Source organism: Xiphophorus couchianus, chromosome 18 (assembly GCF_001444195.1).
Source record: "Xiphophorus couchianus chromosome 18, X_couchianus-1.0, whole genome shotgun sequence".
Lineage (NCBI taxonomy): Eukaryota > Metazoa > Chordata > Actinopteri > Cyprinodontiformes > Poeciliidae > Xiphophorus > Xiphophorus couchianus.
In genome coordinates, this window is record NC_040245.1 from 24,902,433 (window position 1) to 24,924,848 (window position 22,416).

The following is a 22,416-nucleotide window of genomic DNA, read 5'->3' on the forward strand; positions in this document are numbered from 1 at the left end:
TTTTTCAGAGGTATGAATAACTTTATTGACCTGGCATAGGCACATTAGTCATTTTAATGTGTTAGTATGGATGTGACAAATTTCTAGAAACAATGAAGGAGAACCTCTTAGAAATATAAAATTAAAGACAATTAGAAAAGAAAAGAAACTCCTCTTTCACATGGAAGCTGAAGATGTGTACTCGTAATCAGTCGTGTAATCAATCTAATATTATAAAAAGAAAAGCTGGACCCTAAAACTAGCTATAATCTTCTGAGGGCACCATATCCTCCAAAATCCTGCCCTGTTATAAAGATTTATCTTTAAACACCACACATAAAAAGGCAAATGTAAATGCAAAAAGTGAACAATATATTCAAGAAAACTTGAATATATTCAAGTTTTACATTAGTTACATCTGGAGCAAAATGTAACTAAAATGTAACTTTTTAGTTACGTTTTGCTCCAGTATTAGGAGTTTGGAGCTTATAAAAAAAATACACATAATCCACAGAAACCGGAGTTGGTGAATGTGCAATTCCACGCGTCTCCACTAGAGGTCCATATTTGCTGGCATGAACGCCACAAAAGCAAGCCTCATGAAGCAATGTAGCAGCTCGAAGTCTTCCAACGTGAACACATACAGATAGCGTACAAAAAAGGTTGACTTAAAAGCTGTTTATGCTACAATTATCCGTACTGAACAGCAGCTGCATTTGTGTGTCAGTTCATAAACCGTCACTCATCTTTGACTGACCGGACATCCGGATGCTGTTTCCCCATTCACAGCTCACACGGATTGGTTTCCTTCACATCTTACATCCTGGACACTGTCGAACTGCAACTGAACACGAAATGAGATGAAACCCCAACCAAGCAGACGAGAGCCATCACTCAGCTCATATTTAATATTTCATGGTGCTCTGCAAAACAAGGCCCGTAAGTGCTGAATTATTAATAGATTTTTTTTTTTGTCTGGATGGCTTGATCACAAAAATGTGACTACCAGCAGGAAGAAGAATATGATCTCCTTTAAGGTTCTGTTTCAGGTCTTTTCCTTTTGTTTCTCAAACAAATGACACTGCTTCTTCTCGTCGTGATGGCTCAGGAGATCGGGTTGCAACACATTTAGTTGTTTTTTTTTCTAAGAAATAAAATAATTGCTGAATCACTGAAATAGGTTGACATATTTTCTTACCATTGTTAAAGTAAAAATGGAAAATGCAATGACTAGAAGTCAAAGAAATGTCATGCTTGAAACTAGGTTTTCTAAAATATTCACCCAAACCTAACAAAACAACAAAAAGGTTCTTTACGGGATTTAGATAAAGTACATTTTCATACAGATTCTAAACATTTTTATTATATAAATGGGTTTTTCTTTTGTATTTGTATGTATAAATGAAAACAATAAAGTGACCACGCTCTATTTTTTTGTCTTATGTTAACCCACGTCTGAATTTTTCTTGATGTCACATTTACGCACGAGCAATAACTCAACAAGTCCCAAAACTGGAGTCTGCACCATTATTTTAATTCAATTCATTCAGAGCAAGCTGAGGATACAAGCACAAAAAGAAAGAAAGAAAAAAATAATAATAATCACAACACATCTGCAGCCCGTATGACATCGTCACTTCCATCTGGTCCGAAGCTGCAGCGGTCCAAACCCCACGACGTGAAGGATGAGAGAGGTAGCACCAAGGTGTTAAGAGTGCAGAGCAGCACTTCTGGTGGTTGTGATCTTAGCGGGCGGCAGGCTTGAAGGAGATCAGACACAGAAACAAGCTTTCCAAATCACACACGCTCACACAGAGAAGCAGAAACTTTCAGCAGCATTTCAAAGAGCTGAGCTTGAAGTCCTGGCCCATTCCTTGCCCTTAAACACCTGGAGAGATCGGCCCGTTCACTAAGACAGTGATTGTTTTTCTTTTTCCTAAATTAGCTCAACTCTGTAATCACAACTTAGAGGAGTGTGTGGCGGCCAACGCCACAAAATATAGAGTTTTTTTTTTTCAGAAACCAATCAAAGGAACCTGTTTGCATTTAGATCGAAAGAAACATTTTTCAGAGTGAAACCATAAATGCTGGTGTGGTTATTTTACAGCAGTACCAGCCACTAATCCATGAGATTACTAGTTAAATGTATGTCTTGTTGTGAACAGAATCTATTTCTACTCATGCATTATACTTGAAAAAGGTATCTCACCTATACATTTATCTTTAAAGGCTCCATTTACAAGCTCGAGTGCAACTGTGACGGCGTACAGTCTGCCACTCAACCAAAAGAAAGGTCTTGCATGCAAGCTGTAGCAAATACATTACAGTTAATTGAATTTCCCCAACAACCAATCGGATTACGCCAGACATCACCCGGAACAATGAAATAAAAACCAGGACCAAACAGCGGAGGCACTGTAAGTAGGGAACCAGAAAAAACAGAGCATTTCGCAAAAATAAAAATACTCACGTGAAAAAAGGATCTCCTTGACATAGTTTTTTTTAATACAATTATGTCAGTACTTAACTTAGAGAGATTCAGGGAGAAGAAACAAAAGCCCTATTAGACATATGTCAGTGCTGTGTAAAAGTCTTGAGCCATCCCTCATTTCATTATATCCTCGTCACACTGTTGCATATATGCCTTGCATTTTAAAGCTGCATAAATATATGAATATATTTGAGTACATAATGTTCACCTTTCTGTGCATCTGATACTGTAGCACACATCTCCAGCAAAGAGCCTGTCCCATAATTTTTGAACGCATCAAAATGATCTAATACGTTGTTATCTAAATTATATTTCATCTCAAGCTATGACATGCAGACTCTCTGTCTGTGCCAATGAAGATGAATTGGTTTTCACATGCCAGATGCTCGGAGTTTAATCTGTTTTTGATTAATTTGGCCTCGAATTATTAGGCTACTTAGAGGCACTCGTTTGGCGAGTAACGAGCGTCGGACTTTCAACCCAAGATGGTCAGTCAATCATGGTTAAAAAAAAGAAAATAGGTTAAAGGTAACTTGCAAACATACATGACAGGATAAGAAACAGTAAGACAGCAGCTTTAGATTTCATTAGCATTGCACAAAACTTTCTTGAGTTCTTTAAAGCAGGTTTGAGCAAACATTCTCCAGACTTTGAATCCATCTTTTTCATCAGTGACTACTTTTTCACTTACGTTTTATGATACGCCCTATACGTCACTGTTTGTTTTCAAACTGACCCTCGGATCATGTAAGCATAAAATAGTTCCCCAAGTTAGGCAATTAACCTGTATTGTGTTTACAAGTACCAGCCAGTGGAACAAAAATAACTGAGGCAAATCATTTTGTTTCTCTTTCTTTAGCTACGTTCACCGGAATACAGCTTTATGCCAGCAAAATCTGGGATTTTGTTTGCATTTTGAAAATTAAACTAAAGCATGTACAAGTAAAATAAAAGACTAAGAATTTAATAAAAAAGTGGCACTCAAGAAAAGGACTACTGAAAAAGGTGAGGTCCAACAAGGAGATCCTTGAAAAGTCTGGAGAAATATGGCTTGAAACCTACGCAAAAGTCTGTTTTAAGGCAAAATTTTAAAGTAACGAGGGCTAGCTCCGGACTTTTGTCACAACACTGTACAAGCACTCTTATGTCTCTTTTTGTTTGTTTTTTTAGTTTAATGTCAAGTGGAACTCATATGTGCAAATTATGTGCTCAATAATAGAAAAGCGGTTCTGTGCGCCGGAATACAAAGGAGTCACAAACACTCACACGTTCACATACGGGTTAGAGTGAAATTATTCGCATTATCCTAAAAGCTCGACGTCATTCAAACGTGATCCTACGTGTAAACCTGGCAACAGGTGAGGAGATGAACGAAAGAGGAAGAGAATTATTTTCTCTGCAATGTCGTCACACACCTAAAAAGCGTACGAGTTGACCCCTTCCTAATGTTTGGCCTCGGCCAGTCTGTTGCTGATCTCTTTGCTCTTCTTCGTCACCGTTCCCTCTGGCGTGGCTTCGGGTGTCTTCGCAGACGGTTTCTTCTTGGCCAACTGGGAACCAGCAATCTGCTTCTCCTTAGATTTTTTCACCATCTTCCCGGTCGTTGTTGTCGGCGCCTTTTTTGGTTTGGTGCGAGACGTTGGTTTGTCCACCTGGAAAAGAGAAGATGGGTTTAAAAAAAAAAAAAAAAAAGAGGATATAGCTCACAGCACTGACCTTTAGTCTGAAAAAAAAAAAAAAAGAATGGCTACGTTCACACGGCAGGTCTTGATCCTCAGTTCCGATTTTTTTTTTTGTGGTCATTTCATATTATCGAGTAGTGTGTCTGCAATCAGACTTTCTGTGTGAACAGTTCACGACCCCAAACGCACAAAAAAAAAAAAAAAAATCGCAGACACTATTTATGAAAATAATAATGGGTCTGTTGACCAATTTTGAAGTTGCTAAGCTATGGCAGCTGGAAATATTGTCACAAGGTCATGTGACAGGGACTCAATTGAAAGAAGGCCCAGCTTCTGTAGAGAAATCTGTTTGAATGCGTAGTCGGTGTAGTGGTGGGCTTGCCATGTGATGCGCTTCATTGACACAGACGTCTTTCATAATTTCACAATGAAAGACGTCTCAGCCTTTCATTGTCTCAGCCATTGTTCACTTCTGGATTTGCCGCGTCTGGCACCGAATCATGAAGCAGGCCTCACATCAATGATGTGAAAACCGTATAAAATACGACATGGCCGTTCAGTCCGCAGAGACTTTAGAAACTATAGAATATGAAAATTAGATTTTTTTAAGGGTGGGAAAAGTTCGTAGTTGGGCTGGTCAGTCGGATATTTGCAAAAAAATATATCCGATTTGGGTTGAATTTGCCTGCTGTCTGAACGTAGCGGATGATGTCTGAGTTGTAAACCGAAGCTAAAGCCAGCTGCTGTTTATCTTAGCTTAGTATGATGGTTAAAGGTGGACAATGGATCCTCTCAGTGCTTTAAAGTTTGTGTTGTTTCCTGTGCTGTTGCCAGGAAATATTGGCCGATAAAAGAACTGGACCATTTTTTGTGACTCGGTTTTTACTATATTTGTTCCCTAATGGAATAAATGTACTCAAATTAAAGTTGTAATCTTTCCAAATTTTTCAATGCGATATTAGCATACTGCAAAAAACAAATCACTATAAGGCTTTTACCAAATAACAAGTAAAAAAGGGAAGAAAAACTCTGTAAGATATTTAGTTCTTTATTTTTAAAAAGTGTTGAAATATTGACATCTACTGTTATTTTAAAATTTTGATTGTTGATTTAATTTTACTTAAACAGAAAAAAATACATATTTTACTTATTAAACAATAGCAAAACACTGGTAGAAACACCATGCTCCTAGTCTTAGCCCCTTTGGTTGAAAGCTTTTCAGAGATTTTTCTTGTAGCCATCTGCCATCAGCCTTTTATTCTAAGATAACATGATACCACAGACATGTCTGCATGTAAGTTACTAAGTGAAACTTTGAGTACAGCAAGATATTCAGCTGCTGGCTTTAGCTTTACATTTAAAAATTATTTTTTGGTGGCAAAAAAGACATTTTATTCTTCTTCCTAAATATAAAAAAAAACCAAACACTGAGCACATTGTTCAAAATGTGCCTTAAACGTGACTATAATTAGAGTAAAATTCACATTTTTGCATGCAATACATACCTTTTTTTTACCCTTCCTCTTAAAATAATGCCTCCTTACAGCATAGGTGATGTATATAAACGTGGTAAGTGCAGTTAGAAAGGAAAAAGCACAAATGTGTTTGTGCCTTTCTTCCTACATAATGGTGGTTCATGCAGTCTCTTTAAAAAAACAGTTTTTAATTGAACAACACATGAGAAATTTAATGTTAGTCTTATGGCTTTAAGGATGAAATACTTTAGTACAGACACTGTTAGCGGTGGCAACATGTAGAGACCTGACAAGCAAGCTTGCAATTGTAGGCTGTTGGTTCAAGTACAGACTTTGAAACGGTGAGAGCAGAGAGCTGCTGAAAGCGAGCCACTAAGCGTAGTTCTGCTCCTCAGTAAAAATTAAAAAACAGCATAGTGGAAGACCTTCCAGCTACTACAAATGATATCGTATAAAGCAAAAAAAAGTTGCAAAACATGCTCAACTTTTGTTTGAAAAAGTAAACTTAAAAATCTAAATGGTAAATGGTCTAAATGGACAGATGTCTTCTGGAAGGCTGCACCTGGTGGTAATAATGACGTTTGTATTTATGTGAATAAACAGAGGCTGGTGCAAAGTACAGGCAACAAAGCTGCTAATCAGCCGACTGCAGATAGGTTTCTCTATAAAAAACTCAACAGCAACAATCTGTTCCTATTGTAATGTCTACAATAGGAAATAAGAAAAAATGTTAAATTCAGCAGGGATTTTATGTTTGCTTAATGCTGCAGTAGGTAACTGACAAAAAATAAATACATTTTTACCTATTTGTCCAAACTTAGCTAAGTGAGAGCTAAGGGACTCTCCTCCTGGCCAATCAGAGCCAGGAGGAAAGTCTGGCTCTGATTGCCACATAGCACAGCTAGGGTCTTAGCTGTGCTATGCTACAGCTCCTGTCTCACAGTAGAGTCTGCCGCGACTGTGCAAGGTAGTTAGCATAGCCATGGATGAGAGCAGATAAACAGCTTTCCTGTAACAGTAAGTTGTTCCTCCACCATTAGCACAGCTGCAGCAAACCGGCAATCATGAGCAGCGCTTACATGTGAGTGATTGACAGCGCTAAAACCCTCTTGCTCTTATTCTTATCTGTTACTCACTGAACATCTGCAAGTCATTTATGCTAAACCTCCTTCAACAAATGTTTCACGTCCCGTCGGGTCTACAGAGGCGTGGCAGCCTGAGAGGTGGGCGCAGAGTGAGTGTGTGTCTGAGAGTTCTCCAGCGGACTGGTGGTTAAATGTGTCTGAGGCTCGCTAAGGCCGGGATGCATTCAGGGCGTGAGAATGTGCGTGAGCAGAATGCATGTCTGCATTCGTCTGATCAACCCGGGGGTCAGTCTCCATGCTTGTCTGGAAGAAACAGAGAACACACCTGACTACAGCAGGTGGAGAGCAGAGCTGCTCTCCGTCTCTGAGAGGCCCTAGGAGAACGAGAGAGGGAGCGGCCAAGTGAACAAACCAGCGTTACACACAGGATGAAACCAGTTTCATGCGTGCTGTGCAAGAGTTTTGAATCGACCCCTCTTTTTCAGTTGATTGAAAGAGCAAGACTTTTATTTTGGTATATTTTAAAGTGGTATCAGTCACTGTCTGCACGTGTGTGTGTGTGCGGGTGTGTGTGTGTGTGTTTCTGAAGGTCTTTTGATTTTATTTGGCTGTTGTTTCCCCTCATTTTTCCTCATCAGCTCTAATCTGACTCCTTTGACATGAGATGTAAAGAAATGAGGGATAACTCAAGACTTTTGCACTGCATTGCACATCAGTGAGTGTGATATAGGGACATACAACACCATTCCACTTATCTTAAAATAACATAATCCATATTTTACACTTTATTTAATAATTAATTTAATACTTTATTTAATACTCTTTATTTTCAGTACGTTTATTTTAAAAAATCTCACATTATAAGCTTTTTACGTGTAGTCCATTTTGAAGTTAACCTTACAGGATGTAGGTTTGGAACATGACAGACGTTGAATTTCAGTTTTTTTTTTTCTGGCACAAGACAAAAAATTTATATGAAACATTTCCAGGGATTTTCAAATAGTTCATCATTTAATGAAGTCAAACAAGGTTCCAAGTGTTTGCGCTCTGACTGCAAATAATACAATTCTTCTCATAGACAATTTCTGACTTAGAAAGATTTGACCAACGAAAGAGTGCTCTCTGGTCTTTAGTGTTTTGAAGAGCTGCTGAGAGAAATAGTCCTCTGTGTCGTTTCCATTTGGAAAGAGGAAGTTGAGGGCTACAAATGAACACTAATCGAATTTAACTAATGAAGTATACTTCAGTTACATTTTTCTTTATGGGATCGTCAACAGGGGAGTGTCGCGAACTTTTTTCTTGGAGTAGCCAGTCAGGGTTATGGACAGTAGGAGAGTGGAACACAAAAATGTTAATTTGATCTAAATGCCCTGAAGTGTTATTTTACGATGGACAGCATGCCACAATTGGCGGAAATTGTGTCGTTTAGTCTGAAAGATAATCTATGTATGCTACAAATAAAGTGGTTCTAGTGGGAGCAGGCAGTCAAGGGTAGATTCAATGTGATATTTAGAAAATGTTGTCAAATATAAATCCAGTTTTAGGACATTTTTCGTATTTTTACCAAAAGTGGAGATACGTACGGAAAGCAATGGGATTGTAATCCAAAGCATGGTTTGTGTTTTTGTAGTTAAACTGAATTGTCATTGTTTGATTTGCTGTTTCACCTTTTGTTTTAGCTACTCTGAAGCCTTGAATAGCAACAATTGTTGGTTCTTTGTATGGTAAGAGTTTATGAATTGCTACGAAGGCACATTTTTTGGCTTCGTTGCTTGGCGAATTTGATTAAGGCTTTTGTCAACCTGTCGTTAGGTCAAAGCATGAACATATTTTCTTTTGGAAAAGACTTTAATCTGAGCAAATCTGGCTACTTGGAGGACTGATGGTTCGATTTTGCAGGTTTGGGGGTGCCTCACCTTGGCTGGCTCCTTGCCCGGCTCGCTGTACAGGCTGCGTATCCTCCGGCGCTCCAGCAGCTTGTTGTCAGTCGCGTGGGCCTTCACCTGCTCCCCTTTGTATGTGGCACTGTAGCTGGTTTCCAGGCTGGTCTCCTCTCCAGGTGGTTTATACTGAGAGGGAGCTTTGATCGGCTTCACTGGTTTCACATCCTTGTACGCCTTAAACTCGGTCCTAGGAAGAACAGCAAAATCAACTTTTATAAAGGCGTTTCCGAAAACGGAGCAGATGGGACGTGGAAAAACAAGCCAATCGACGAAAGGAACTCCGTCATGAATTGGTAAAAAGTGCTTCCTCATCGTCGAGTAGATTTATGAGAGATACTAAACATTTAACTAATGTTTAACTGCAACTCAATGCTAATTGTTGTCCATTTACAAAAAGAAATTACCTGTTATTAGATTTTTTCTATTTATCTCTGCCTGCTTTTCCCTTAATGACTTGGTTTTTCATTTCTGCTTAGAAAGGCCTCTTTGGACTAAAGTCAGAACTTGACGTTTTGAGTTCTAGTTTGAAATCTGCGTAATCTAATTTCTCTGGGTTAACTGGATGGAAAATGCACAAATGTAGACCTGTGGACAGTTAGGACAGCATCTTTTTTCCTGTATTCCCCAAAGACTGACAAGTCAAGCAAATTGGGATCAGTAATTACTGAGGCAAAACTGTAGAACTTTACGTCTGGAATCAAAAGTTTTCCTCACGAAAGTGAGTTAGGCGTCATTAGATGATGGCTTTTTTTAATATACTAATCATCTTTTGTTTGGCTCAACTTGTTTTTATGTCAAACTAATCGATAGCATTGATTTCCTTTGGCAGGTTCTGATTGATGATTCGACAGTCCACTAGAATCATATTGCATTTTCCCTGTTCATGTAATGCATTATAGCTGAAAAATCCTAGTCTTTCATTTGGTAAACAGCATGTTGTATAATTTAAAAAAATGTTAAACTTTTTTTTTTCTTTTCTAGTCAAACTTTGTTACACTTAACAAAACCAACACCGATCAGTTTATACTCCTTGTAGTCCTTTGAAAGAAAATTGGTCTGGCTCAGTTAAAATCGAACTTTAAAGGAAACTGAAAATTGATGTTGGTCAAAAGATTGATGGGTGCTTTTCTGCAGAAAATGTTCACACACACTCGGTTGCCTTCAGACCCTTTTGCTAACCTCATTCTCTCGGGGTCAAGAGCATTGATTAGGTAGTAATCCCGGGAAGTGTAAGGCGGTGGCGGAATCGATGATGAAACCCTTATCTGTTGCAGTATCACTTGCTTTCTGGTTAGACTGAAATAGGAGACATTGAAACACCGAATATCTTTTCATGAGCTCCATGAAAAGATCTTTTTATTTAAAAAATTTAAAAAAAGATCTTCGACACCAGCCCAAACAGTGAGGCATGAGGCTCTATCTTTAGGGTTAAAGTTAAAGAAAATCTACTGTTTGACCCCACTGTTCACTACAATGGAAAGCTACACTAAAGCCGTTTTCTTCTGAGTCAGTCTTGTGAGGTGTGCCGTACACTGCCCCCTACTGGCAAGCTAGAGTAAAGATCACAAAACATGTATCTAAACACATCCTTCTGTAGGAGATCCTCACAGGTTAAGAAAAATAAATAAATCACTAACAAGTATTTAAAAAATTACAAAAATTCTGATTATGTTTTTAAATTTTTTTATTTTATGTTGGCAGTAAAATGAAAATAATCAAGTATCCATTAAAGTGAAAATCATGCATCACGGTCTACAAGAGACATTTTCACCAATAATGGAGTTGAACTGTTCTTGAAAAGACTTCAACAGGAGATAATATCGCAGCCATTTTGCCAATTAGACCGTAAGTTATGTGGTTTTGTTCCAAAAACACCCATAATATTAGCATCCATCCATCCATCCATTTTCTAACACCCTTGTCCCTAGTGGAGCCGGGAGGTGCTGGTGTCTATCACCAGCGAACGTTTCGGGCGAGAGGCAGGGTTCACCCTGGACAGGTCGCCAGTCTGTCGCATCATATTATTAGCAGAATTACTTAATTGTGCAAGTTCAGTTAGTGTCCAGAAAAGCCGTACACAAAGTCCTGCAGGAAGGGAAGCAGAGTTAATATTTCAGCAAAAAATAATTAGCAAGACAGTGACAGGAGCTGTAGAACATGTCCAAAAAAACAAACAAACAAAAAAAAAGGATTTGGATGCACAGAAAGCAGAGACATTAAAGCTAAATGTATTTTCTTCTGATACTGAACTTATTTTAATTATAGTTTATAGTTTACAATCAATAAACATGTCTTTGCCACACAGGTTTACAGTTTGTGGCTGCTTAGGTCAAAAGTACTTAAATTCACAAAGTACAAGTTGACAAACATACCAGTTGCACATATAATAAGGAAAACATTATTAGCTATTTTATCAGTCATACTTCAGAGCAAATTTCATTATTTCTGCTGCTTCATTTCAGGCATACCTTTAAAAAACATTTGTCAATAAATCAGCAAGTAATCACTGTTCTTAGCAGTTGATGGCGAACGTAACAAGTTGGCCGCTTCCTAAAAACAAATGATCTACTTTAGCATAGCATATCAATACCAAGTTGATATCAGCATCAGATGGATACTCTCATGGCGAGTTTCAAATTCCCTCTTGAAATTTAATTTTATTTTTGGTATTCTAGTGTCTCAACTCTACCTAAGTAAGATTTTGTTTCTCAAATTATACATTTTTTAGATGCACACAAATATGTTTTGTTTTTCTGTTATTTCTCTTTATTGTGTTAATATGCTATTAAAGTGTTTTGCAGACACTTTCTTCCAAATTCAGTCTAAGGTTTTAACAAGACATTTTAAAGGAATAACAACAAAAAAACGGTAGAAAGTTTGTATCAAACTTGAATAAAAAGTATCAGGGTCAGTATCGTTGTATTTAATTGCTATGGAATCGATTCCACAATATGAAGTATCGCACACCTCCACTTCATGCTGAGTCAACGGCTAAAAGAAAAAGCTGTACTAATTCAATTTTTACTTCAATGATTCAGGAAATAAAGGACCGTCCCATGTGGTGATTTTAACTCTTTGTTTGCTTCCTGTATACGGGATCACTTTGCAAAAACGAATTTTTAGAATATACTGTTATTTATTAGATCATATTTGTGAAGTGACTGCTGTGTTAATTAAGCGAAACCCATCCTGTCGGTTGATTTACTGTCGACGCATTGATTGTTATATCAAGCTGTGTGGGCATAACTGGAGGTGGGCCCAAAGTAAATTCTGCATGGTTTCTTTCGAGATGCTCGGATTTTCTCCACATATAGTCTAAAGACTTGCTGTACACCAAGTGGAATATGTTTTATGCCCATAGATAATGCAAAAATCCCATCATGCGTGAAAGAGTCACAGGATATAAGCCCCAGCTTTGTCCCGGCTTACCCTCACACTCTTACCTGTAGCTGCTAGAAGTCGACATGACCTCCTTTATCTGTCTGTTGAGAGCGTCCGCTGCGGCTCTGCCTCTCCGCTGCTCTGCGCTCAACTCCGCGGGTCCCTCCGTCTTCTCTGCCGCTTTCCTCTCCGCGGACTTCTCCCTCCTCGCCGCCTCCTTTGACTCCTTCTCTTGAATCTTCTCCTCGATTTCGCTCTTCTCCACGCCGCTCTCGCTCTCGCCAGCTGCCGCCGCCGCCGCGTGCTCCAGCTTGGAGCCGGCGGTGGGACTGGGCTTGGGGATCCATGGGTGGTCGTGCTTCCTCGGTATGGGCCAGGGCTTGTAATCCTTCTGGTACTGAGTCTCGTTGCTGAACGGCGCCGGCGGCGGCTGATACTCGTTCCGGGGCTTGCAGCTGGGCTCGGGGCGCACTCTCCACGCCTTGAAGTCTTGGCGCATGACGGACGCAGCGGACGCGCCGCCTTTGGCCGCTGCGGCACCCCCCGCCGCGGGCGGCGCCTTGGCGGCCTCTCGCTCCTCCGGATGCGGCTGGGTTTCTATGGCAATGGCCGCGGCCTGCTTCTGCCTGGGCTGCGGGTGGTGAGGCAGGTGCTGCACGTCGGCCACATCCGAGTATTTGGTGAAAACCAAAGGCACCGCGATGTCCGCCTTGTCCAGCTCGGTCCAAAAGCGGTTGATGCAGCAAGCGCGCGTGATGCACGGCCAGGCCATGACGCTCAACCTGAAGAGGAAGCCGACTGGAGAAGATGGGCAAGGGGAGGAAAAGGCTCTATCCGTGGACAAACGCGCAGAGAGGAGGGAGGTAAATATATATATATATATATATATTATTTTTTTAAACGCGCGACGTTCGACGCAAAAGTCTCCCAATTCTGCAGCTCCCCTTGAACAGGTCGCCTCCCTCTGCTCGGTCTCGGTGAAGTTTAAGACTTTGGGGCTAACCGTGGAGTGAGCGTCGCCGTCTGGTTGCGCATCAAAGCGACCCCACCCCACATTTGTGTGATGCCCTGCGTGGTTGTACGGCGAAACATCACCTGAACTCCGTCTGCGTCCGTCCAGCGCGGAGAGGGAGGAGATACAGTTAACCCTCCTGCCGCCATTGTTACGACATTCAAAAAGGGGGACAAAACTAAATTAGCATAAATAAATGCTTACAGACGACACAGCACAGGATGAGGCGCATGTCGGTATATTAAGTTACAAATGAAAAGGTAGTAAATCAAAATGTGAAACGTGTCACATCTCGGTTAACATAAAATTCAAGGACTTTCCAAATTTCATCACATTTAAATAGCACGCGCGGCGGCATTTGCTTGTTTCCGCTTAATATGTTATCGATAAACGATTTTAATACAATCTAAATTTTAGTATTGAGACAAAAAAAACAAAAACAAACATGAAAAGCTTGTAGTTGTGTCAGAAAAGAATCAGTGAAACAAATTGGATTTAATGTACAGCCGACAGTCATACAGTTACAAGATATTAGAAAATCCACGGGTCATTGACATTCTTGAAACTTTGTGAAGATGAAAATCTAAAGTAAATTCAGAAACCTGGAAAGTTTTTGATTTTTTTTCCCAGAAATTGACGGAGCTTAAGTATTGAGAGCATATATGAGCGTGGAGAAACTTTTTTCAGAAGGCAAATGAAAAATATGTTATTGGTAATTTATTTATTTATTCAGGTACAATTGACGTCCATAATCATCCAAATTAACAGAAAATAAAAACTTGAACACATATTTTTGGTTTGATTTTTCCTTTTTTTTTTAAATTGAATAACATCCAGCTTTAAATTATATTCTAATATACTGAGAAACATTTAAGATAGTTTGTAATGTCGTACTGCTGGTGTGATTACTTTGATCTTTTTTAGGTTTGTGTGACTCAGCAACTCTGATGCTGACACTTAAGCTTATGAAGGACTGACAATATGACCTCTGGAAGTTGCTTGTCCACATTTCTATTTAAAACATTGTTCATTTTTTTTCTATATCTAACAATTTAATTACATTAACAACTTTGTGTATTGAACTATGTTGGTTCATGTTTGTGAGTTAATTCGAGCTATTTGGGACTTGATTGTAGCTGGGAAAGTTTAATGTCGACATAACTGTGCAACTAACAAACCTGCTTTAACAGATTATTTTAAAGTGCAACTTAAATATTTCTGCAGGACTAAAAAACATGGATTAATAACCTAAACATGGAAGAAAAAAAAAGGAACAGATTTTATGTTCTTTACAGGGCGTTTAATTGAAACTAATTAAACATTTTTCTCAAAAAATATACAAAAACAAAATCATGTTCAAAGCACAAGTAGAAAAAACCCCAAATATCACATTTTGTTTAGACATATCCTGGCATAACACGATACATGAACATAGTACAGATGGACTTCCAACACTATTGAAAACCAGAACAAAGAAACTCAGTAGGAGACAGATTACCAAACTTGTGCTGCTGCTCCCATTTGGTGTCCAGGAGAAGAGCCTTTTTCTTAAAAAAAACAAACAAAAAAAGAGTAATCTGCCTGCATCATGTCATTTGATTTAGAAAAAAACCCCCACAGAAGTTATCAGATCAATTACAAAAGTGACAAATATCAAAAGGCTAGTAATAATAAAAAAGATAATAAAACCCCCCAAAAGATTTGATTCATTTTATTAAGGCGTCATCGCGTATGAGAACTCAACAGTCTGTTGGAGAAACACTGAATATTTACACATCACACATTTTCTGTCATTTTTAGTTAAAAGTCTCTCAAAATTGTAAGCTACATAAACTGATTAAAAAAACAAACATCCACTTCGCATTTGTTTGAATTTCAGAGCGAACTTTAACACAGACCAGCTGAAGCTGCGTTGTTTCGTTTATTGACCAATGTCTCTCAAACTTCCAAGAAAGATTTAATTGTTTGTGCGAAAATGTTTCTGGTGAAGAAGTTATAAAGTACAATGGAGTATTTGGGCCATACTAAAAAAATTAAATAAAATAAAGTCAGAAATTACAAGAATATAGTTACAATATGACAAGAATAGTTATATTGAAAAGAATAAAGTTGAATTAAGAGAATAATAGAATTGAGCGGAAAGTTGTAGGGTCACGATAAGTTATACAGCGTCACAGTATTAAGAAAATGATCATTTTACAACCTAGAGTCAATATATGACTTTATTCTTGTATTATTTTTGATTTTATTATTGTACAACTTGTAATATTACTTAATTCTCACAACTTTATTCTAATTTTATTATCTTAGTTCTCGTAGCGTGGCCCTAATGCTCCATTGTAGTAAAGTCATCACCACCTTTAACTCTTTAATAGTAACTATTGTGTAGCTACAGCTAGCGGGCTAAGTACCACCATGTCTGTTAAAACAACCGACTGCGTGGCATTAAGATGACAAAATTATTTCAGATGCAGTAATAAAATAATATTCTACTTTTTTTTTTTTTTTTTTTGCAGTTAAAACTGGTATTTTACTCAAAGACAACAAGTGAGAATCCGACCCAAAGCTTCAGATCACTTTGGTCACAATGACGTCATCGCCAACGTCCTCGGCCTCAGCCTCGGGGTCATCCTCGGGGTACAGCCGGCAGTATTTGTCCACCATGACATCCAGGTCGTGCTTGACGTGGGTGTTGATGTGGAGCATCGCGAGACTTTTGTTTAAATGCTTCGCAGGCACGCTGCCGACGTACGCCTGCAGCCGCTCGGTGGCGGCGTCGCCCGTGCCTTTCTCGACTTTGAGCACCGGCATGGTGGACAGCACCTTGAGGAAGGCGTCCACGTTGGGGAAGAACTTGACGTCCGGCAGCTGCAGGGTCTCGTGGATGGTGGTGGGCAAGCGCACCTCTTTCCCTCTGTGCTTCCATTTGATTCTCCAGCAGTGGAGCTCGGCGGGAAGCGTGTCCGGGTTCGGGAGGTCGCCGCTGTAGACCTCGGCGAAGTTCTCCTCCGTGGTGTTGAACTTCATGTGGCCCATGACGGCCGGAACCAGCGACAGGCACTTGAGAGCTCGGAGGTTGTTGTCACAGAACATGTCCTCCACCTCCTGCATGATGCCGCGGATCACGGGTACGGTCACGTACTCCTTGAAGTAGGTCTCGGCCTGGATCTCGCCGAGGTCGGCCGCCCGCTGCTTCCGGAGGAAGAGCCTCGGGACGGACACGGGGATCTGCATGAGGGCGGCCAAGCTGATGGCCTCGCTGTACCAGAACTCGTGGTACACGTCGATGTTGTCGTTGACCTCATTGAGAGAGTACAGCACCGCCGTTAGGCTGCTTGCAGCGGAGAACACGTCGAGCGTTTCCCCCTGAAGGTTTCTCCCGAAGGCTCTGGTGAACGTCAAAACGTTCTTCAAGATGACGATGGTGACAATCACCTCAAAGTCCGCGATGCTTTCTCCGATGGAATACGCATCCGCAGTGACGCTACTGGAAAACTTTCTGTCGGCATTGTCCCGAATGCTATCCATGCACAGCAGGAGAGAAGGTAATATATCCAGCAGCACGTCAAAGATGTTGTGTTGCTCCGTCCATCCGGAGGAGCACATCTTTTTGAGAGCATTTCTTTTCTCCTCGTTCTTCTGGAACTGAATGGAGATGGCCTTCTCCAGCTCATCCTGAGTGTGTGGGGTTTTAAAGAAGGACGTAATCCTCCTCAGATTCTCCATGACGATCTGCACGTTGGGGAAAGGTAGGTTGTTGGCGAGGTGGATGTTCAGCGCCAAATGCGAGCAAGGCATGTGCAGCGCGAGAGGGTACTTCTCCATCAGCAGTACGGCGACGGCCTTCATCTTAGTGGTGGAGGTCCCGGTGGCCTTGTGGGCCTGACCGCGACAGTCCTCCATGCTGAGTCCCCAGCGGTCCACCAGGAGAGCCTCCAGGCTTTCCACCAGCGCCGCCTCGTCTCCGTCCACGAACGGGAGGAAGTCCACGAACTCCTCTCTGAGGACGTTCTGCTGGTTGACGAAGCGGAGGAACACGGGCAAGTGTTTGCTGTTGGCGAATTCGACCAGGTCGCCCGTCACCAGGGAGTAGAAACGACTCTCCCTCACCTCCATGAGCATCTCCTCCCTCACCGTGTTCTCGCAAACGTCGAGGAGCTGGTTCAGCTGCGCAGCGCTGAGGTACTCGCTGTTCACCGCAGTCACCTCGAATCTCTTCCTCAGAGCCTCGTCTCCGGCATTCATGCAGTAATCTATGACGGCCTGGAAGTTGTTGGACTTGAGTTCTTCTTCGGATACTCTGCCGGTGGTCAAAGGGATTGCTTGTTTTGCCAGCATGAACAGAATCTCAAACAAAGACCTCAAATAATCCCGGTACTCTTTCTCATCGGCCGAGAGCTGAGGCTCGTTGTCAACCATGTTTGACAGATCCTCTTTTTTGATGGTCTGCTCAGCAGAAGCCACTGAGGATAGAGACATAAGGAACACAGGTTGTTTTAGATAAACAAATCATTCAATGGAGACGCACCAATCAGTTTCAGGTTTAGTGACAACCAAAATTAATAACTTTGGTTGCCATGAAATGTTTCTGCCTTTAAAAAAAAAACTTAACTTCTAATTTAATATGAAATTGTCTTTAATATCTTATGTTAGCCATACTCTCGGCAAAATCTCTAAATTAAGTTTAAAGAGATAAAGCAGAATTCCTTTGCAGTACTCAATGCAGCCTTCCTGTTATCTCTTAATCTCACTTTAAAGCAGCCTGATGGAGCAAACGTGTCTCAACATGTCCTAAAATTAGACTTATATTTTTAATTGCTTCTTAAACCTCCTCTACATCCACCTACTGATTGATTTAAAACCCCTCTGACATGGAAGAGTTGCTAACTTTGATCCTTATTCCAGTAACAACTTCCACCCTGAAGAGGGTTTTTGTTACTTATTCTGAAAGTTCTAAGCTAGAGCAGTAAACGTTGGAAAACAAGGGATTTTGTGGTTTCTGCCTTCCCAGTCACTAGAGCTGAAATGGTTAATCAGATTGTTTGAGATTTATCAATTCTTGACATAATTGTCAACTAATTTTGTAATCAATTAATCGTTAACTGGAATATACAGACTCACAAAAGGGCAATTTGCTGAAAGAAAAATGCAGAGCAGTGATTAAGCCAAAGCTATATAAAAATATAGACTTGCATACAAAAATCTTTTTCTGTAAATATGTTCCGCCCAGAACTCAAAAAACTTCTATCAAGAACCTTTTTGCTATCCAGTTATTAATTGGTTAATCAAAAAACAATGAGTTGACAGAGCAGCCCTACATTGTACTGATGTCAAGTAGAAGTAGAGCAATAAAAAAAAACCTATGCTGTTACATTTGAGACAAATTTTTTATTCCTCCCCATTTAAAAATTAATTACATTTGTTTATTAGCAACTTGATGTATTTCTAATATCTTATAAAAAAGACTTAAGAGGTTAAATGAAAAATCAACAGAAGGTCCCATTTGACTTATTCCATTAACCGTCAAAGTAATCAATTCCAGTCACCAGTCAATTGTTTCATGCATAAATAAATGGACACAAAAGTACCTGTAAAAAGTTCCCCAAATACTTACATCGTCTCTCTTTAATCCTCTGTATATCTTCATCAGTCTAGGGAAAATTAATAAACTGGGATTAACTCACAAAAGAGAAAAAAAATCAAGTTAGCTGAATTATTAAACAAGATTTATTTTTTTCCTTACAAGTTCTTTTATCTGCTTCCGATGCCTGGTGTAAGGGTTTTTCAGATGGCTCGTCAAATCAAAAATGGTTGGGATGGCCGTGTCCTTTAAGACCGTCCTATAGGGGCTCTGAAATGAAAAACAATCAAATAAGATTGTATAAATACAGAATTATACACATGTAGATTTGTCACGCAAGTGCTAAACCACAGATGGCGTCAACACTCACAGTTTTGCACACCATGGCAGGGTCAAAGTGTTTGGCACATAATCTGTAGTGCTTATTCAACTGGTCGGCTGTTTTGGCTTCGAGATCCGCCCTGCGGCAATTCTCCACCCAGATTCTGCATCTAGAAACAAAAACAAGCAATAGGTTTCTAAAACATGACATTTTACTTTAAGTTTCGATAATGTAGTCATACTCTCCTAAGTAAAAGTGTTTATAATATGTTTTTTAATATTCATCTTTCAGACTACTAAAAATGTTCTCTTAATTTTTCTCCTCCAGTGGAAACTTGACCTCTCCAATGTTTATAATAAAATGCCATTTTATAGTAGGAAACTGTACAATTATATGTAAATACATAAGTGTGTGTTTTGGGTAAATGTTTTAGCAGAGGAGTCTAATTTCGGATCATTTCTAAAGTAGAATTAGTTCTTCCTTCCCCTAACATAGATGCTAAGTCTGAAGTTCTATGCTGTAGTATTTTTAAACCAATAAGGGTTTAGGAATTTTATTTAAGTGCTAAATAAGTTTTAAAACAGAACATCAGGAAGAATATGTATAACTAGGTTGCATTTCCTGTTCCATTTTCAAAATCCGCTCATCAATCCATTTTTCACTCCATTTATTTGTTCAGCTGTCTGCTTCTCCAGCACTCAATTGATCCCCCTCCATTCATTTGCCAATCCAATCCATCCCCTAAGTCTGATGTTTGTGAATTTTTCCTATCTAATGGTTCACCTCTGTAACAATATCAGCATTAAACTTTTATATTTACATTTTAAATGCAACTTGGGGGGGATTTCAATTTGCAAAAAGTATAGAATTTTTTACATTAAAAAAAATAATAAACGACCAGAGTACTTAAAAAGTAGTGGGATTTCTTCAACATGGTTTTACTCAAGTAAAAGCAAAAAGAAAATATTAATATTCGGGATAAAATCTACCCAAGGACTGAATAAATGATATTTAATATGTATTACTTGTGTAATCAGACAGACGGGTATTTTAATGTCTAAAGTTTAAACCTCCCTCTAAGAGGATGTGGTCGTAGGTAAAACATTAATTTTCATGAACTCAACGTACACAAAACAAAGAACTCTTGTAAAGTTAGCGGGACTTTTAGAAATACTTTAAGATGGTCTTTGTGTGCGATGCGTTTTATGTTCCTTTACCTCTCAGGGTCTCGAGGAAACCGAAAAAATGCCAAATCGGACTGTGTACTCTTCCGTGTGCAGTTTGGAGCCGCGCAAAAATTCGGCATGTTTCAGTCTGGCCAGTTAGCTTAGCTAACGTCGCTGGCTAATGTCCTCTGATAGCTTGATATCCTTTCAAGAAGCCAAGTCCACCGGTGAGATTCTCAAATCAAAGCTGGACTTTGACTTTGGCAAAGAAATGTCCCATAAACATCTCAAAAGCAGATCAACAATCCAGAAAACCGCCACACAAAACAACAGTTACATTTAGACTCGTGCGACTTCATTTTGCAACGCCATGTCCCGCCCACGACGAATGTAACTGGACGAATGGAGAATCATTTGTATAACTATTGGTCAATCGAATTATCAGACAGACCAATCGAATTTCAGCCAGGCATTTTTTTTTCTTCTTTAGTCTATCTGACGTAGTTACCTTAACTTCCTACAGCACTCTGCTGCCACCCACAGGCATTTGATAACAGCAGATAAAACACAGGCCGTCCGGGCGTCTGCCATATTGTGAGTGGTGTGTTCTTCTTCTTGGAGTCCAAAAACAAGTATGCTTTGAAATTAAGTTTGCTCAATAAAAATCACAAAAGTTTACCTTTATCTAACAGCAGAGAAACAGTTTTAACACATAGTGTTATATATTTATTTTAGGGATAATAACTGAGATTGCTGTGCCAAAAACACAATATCTCAATTTTTAAATCTTTAAATCAAGATAAGACACAGTTTTTTATTCATTGTGTAACATGCAAACAATCAGAGCTTTGTAAGCAAGTATACAGCAGATTTTAATGCGGTCCATGTTGTCCAAAGTGCTGTGCAGCTGATCTTAAAACAATTTGAAAAATATTCTTGTTGGCTGCAAAAACCTACACCAGCATTTACAGACAACAGAATGTTAAAATTAATTTTGAATTAGACTACAAAAATCCCGAGGGTAATGTAGTCGTATTTTTAGGTGCAGCAGAATTTTTGTGTACCTAAAACCCTAATGTAGGGAATATCTGTGTTTTAATGATACTTAATTAGTGCAAGCTGTGCACACCTGGGCCAGTCAGTTTAACCTAATAGAAATCACAATCCAGAACAACTTTAGTTTCAGAAGAAGACCATTTATTTTTTATCCATATGTGATGGGAGAATCTTTAGATATATTTAACTTTCAGAGGGAGAGCATTCACAGAGCAAAAATGATTGTTCTCCAAGTTGACCCATGTGATACACCACAGGAGAGCCAATGAGGGGAAAAGGGGGAAAAATCTTTTCTAGTTTCAGGAAATGTCCTGTTGCAGAGATATGTGGTTCCAATCCATTGAAAAGAGACGATGCAGTCACAACGCTTAACCTAAAATATTCTGAAGAAAACTTTCTTGGACAACTCTGCATGCGTTTAAGAAAAATGCCAGTCACAATATGGCGGTGACGTTTACGTGGAAGTCGGACGTTCATTTGGCTTTGTTCTATAGTCATGGAGTAATGGCCTCTTTCGTATTTTTGAACGTAAAATTGTAATTATGAAATATGTAAAGTTAAATACCATTGAAAAGGTCGATGGTTAAGTATTTATTTGTAATTTTCTCCAGCTGTCAAAGCAACTTGACAGTTTATGCAGCTTTAATGTAGTTGTTATTATACGTGCTTCTTATAAAATTAAAAAGAAAAACGTTGTCAAAACATAGAAAAACACGAAATTTCCGACGCACCTTGCCTCTGTTGAAGTTCTCATTGTGAGAGCCCCATTTCGACGGCTCGTTGGTCTAGGGGTATGATTCTCGCTTAGGGTGCGAGAGGTCCCGGGTTCAAATCCCGGACGAGCCCACTTTTTTTGTTTTAGTTTTATCTTATCATTCGCTTTTCAAGTTCAATAAAGTTAAGTATAAACGACACACTCTTTTTACTCTGTCACAAGACTACGTGTCCAGTATACGCAAAAAACTGTTTTATGCTTCACCATTCACATTATTAAAGTGCTAGAAATCCAATTAAATATTCAAAGTTTGTAAAAGACGTACCTTTCTTTAAAATTGCAGATTTGAGCCAAAATATATAGGGCTCGTCCGGGATTTGAACCCGGGACCTCTCGCACCCGAAGCGAGAATCATACCCCTAGACCAACGAGCCACGGCGTCATCAACTGCGCAACATATCATTAAATATTCACTGAAGGCGTATCGATACACGGTTTTGATCTTGCTACAATATTTTTCATGGACCG

The 22,416-nt window shown here is 39.5% G+C and overlaps 2 protein-coding genes and 2 non-coding genes across 5 annotated transcripts; 1 reads left to right on the plus strand and 3 right to left on the minus strand.

The window, feature by feature from the left end:
- Window positions 1-1,492: 1,492 nt before the first annotated feature.
- map6b (microtubule-associated protein 6b) lies at window positions 1,493-13,388 on the minus strand. 2 transcript variants are annotated; one of them, XM_028044806.1, is made up of 4 exons: window positions 12,099-13,388; window positions 8,629-8,842; window positions 7,038-7,086; window positions 4,009-4,122 (listed from the first exon to the last, which is right to left on the minus strand). In XM_028044806.1, the coding sequence occupies exons 1-3, from the start codon at window positions 12,806-12,808 to the stop codon at window positions 7,042-7,044; spliced, it is 969 nt and encodes a 322-aa protein (XP_027900607.1). In that variant the 5' UTR covers window positions 12,809-13,388; the 3' UTR covers window positions 4,009-4,122; window positions 7,038-7,041. The 2 variants fall into 2 exon arrangements, with proteins under 2 accessions (XP_027900606.1, XP_027900607.1); XM_028044805.1 differs by lacking the exon at window positions 7,038-7,086 and having other exon boundaries at window positions 1,493-4,122; window positions 12,099-13,374.
- A 938-nt stretch (window positions 13,389-14,326) lies between these two features.
- thap12b (THAP domain containing 12b) lies at window positions 14,327-20,520 on the minus strand. The gene is made up of 5 exons (XM_028044757.1): window positions 20,169-20,520; window positions 19,000-19,120; window positions 18,792-18,899; window positions 18,663-18,699; window positions 14,327-17,511 (listed from the first exon to the last, which is right to left on the minus strand). Exons 1-5 carry the CDS (start codon window positions 20,255-20,257, stop codon window positions 15,617-15,619), a joined length of 2,250 nt encoding a protein of 749 aa, XP_027900558.1. The 5' UTR covers window positions 20,258-20,520; the 3' UTR covers window positions 14,327-15,616.
- Window positions 20,521-21,947: 1,427 nt separating this feature from the next.
- trnap-agg (transfer RNA proline (anticodon AGG)) lies at window positions 21,948-22,019 on the plus strand. Its single transcript has one exon. It is a non-coding gene; the product is annotated as a tRNA-Pro (tRNA).
- A 231-nt stretch (window positions 22,020-22,250) lies between these two features.
- On the minus strand, window positions 22,251-22,322 carry trnap-cgg (transfer RNA proline (anticodon CGG)). Its single transcript has one exon. It is a non-coding gene; the product is annotated as a tRNA-Pro (tRNA).
- Window positions 22,323-22,416: the final 94 nt, after the last annotated feature.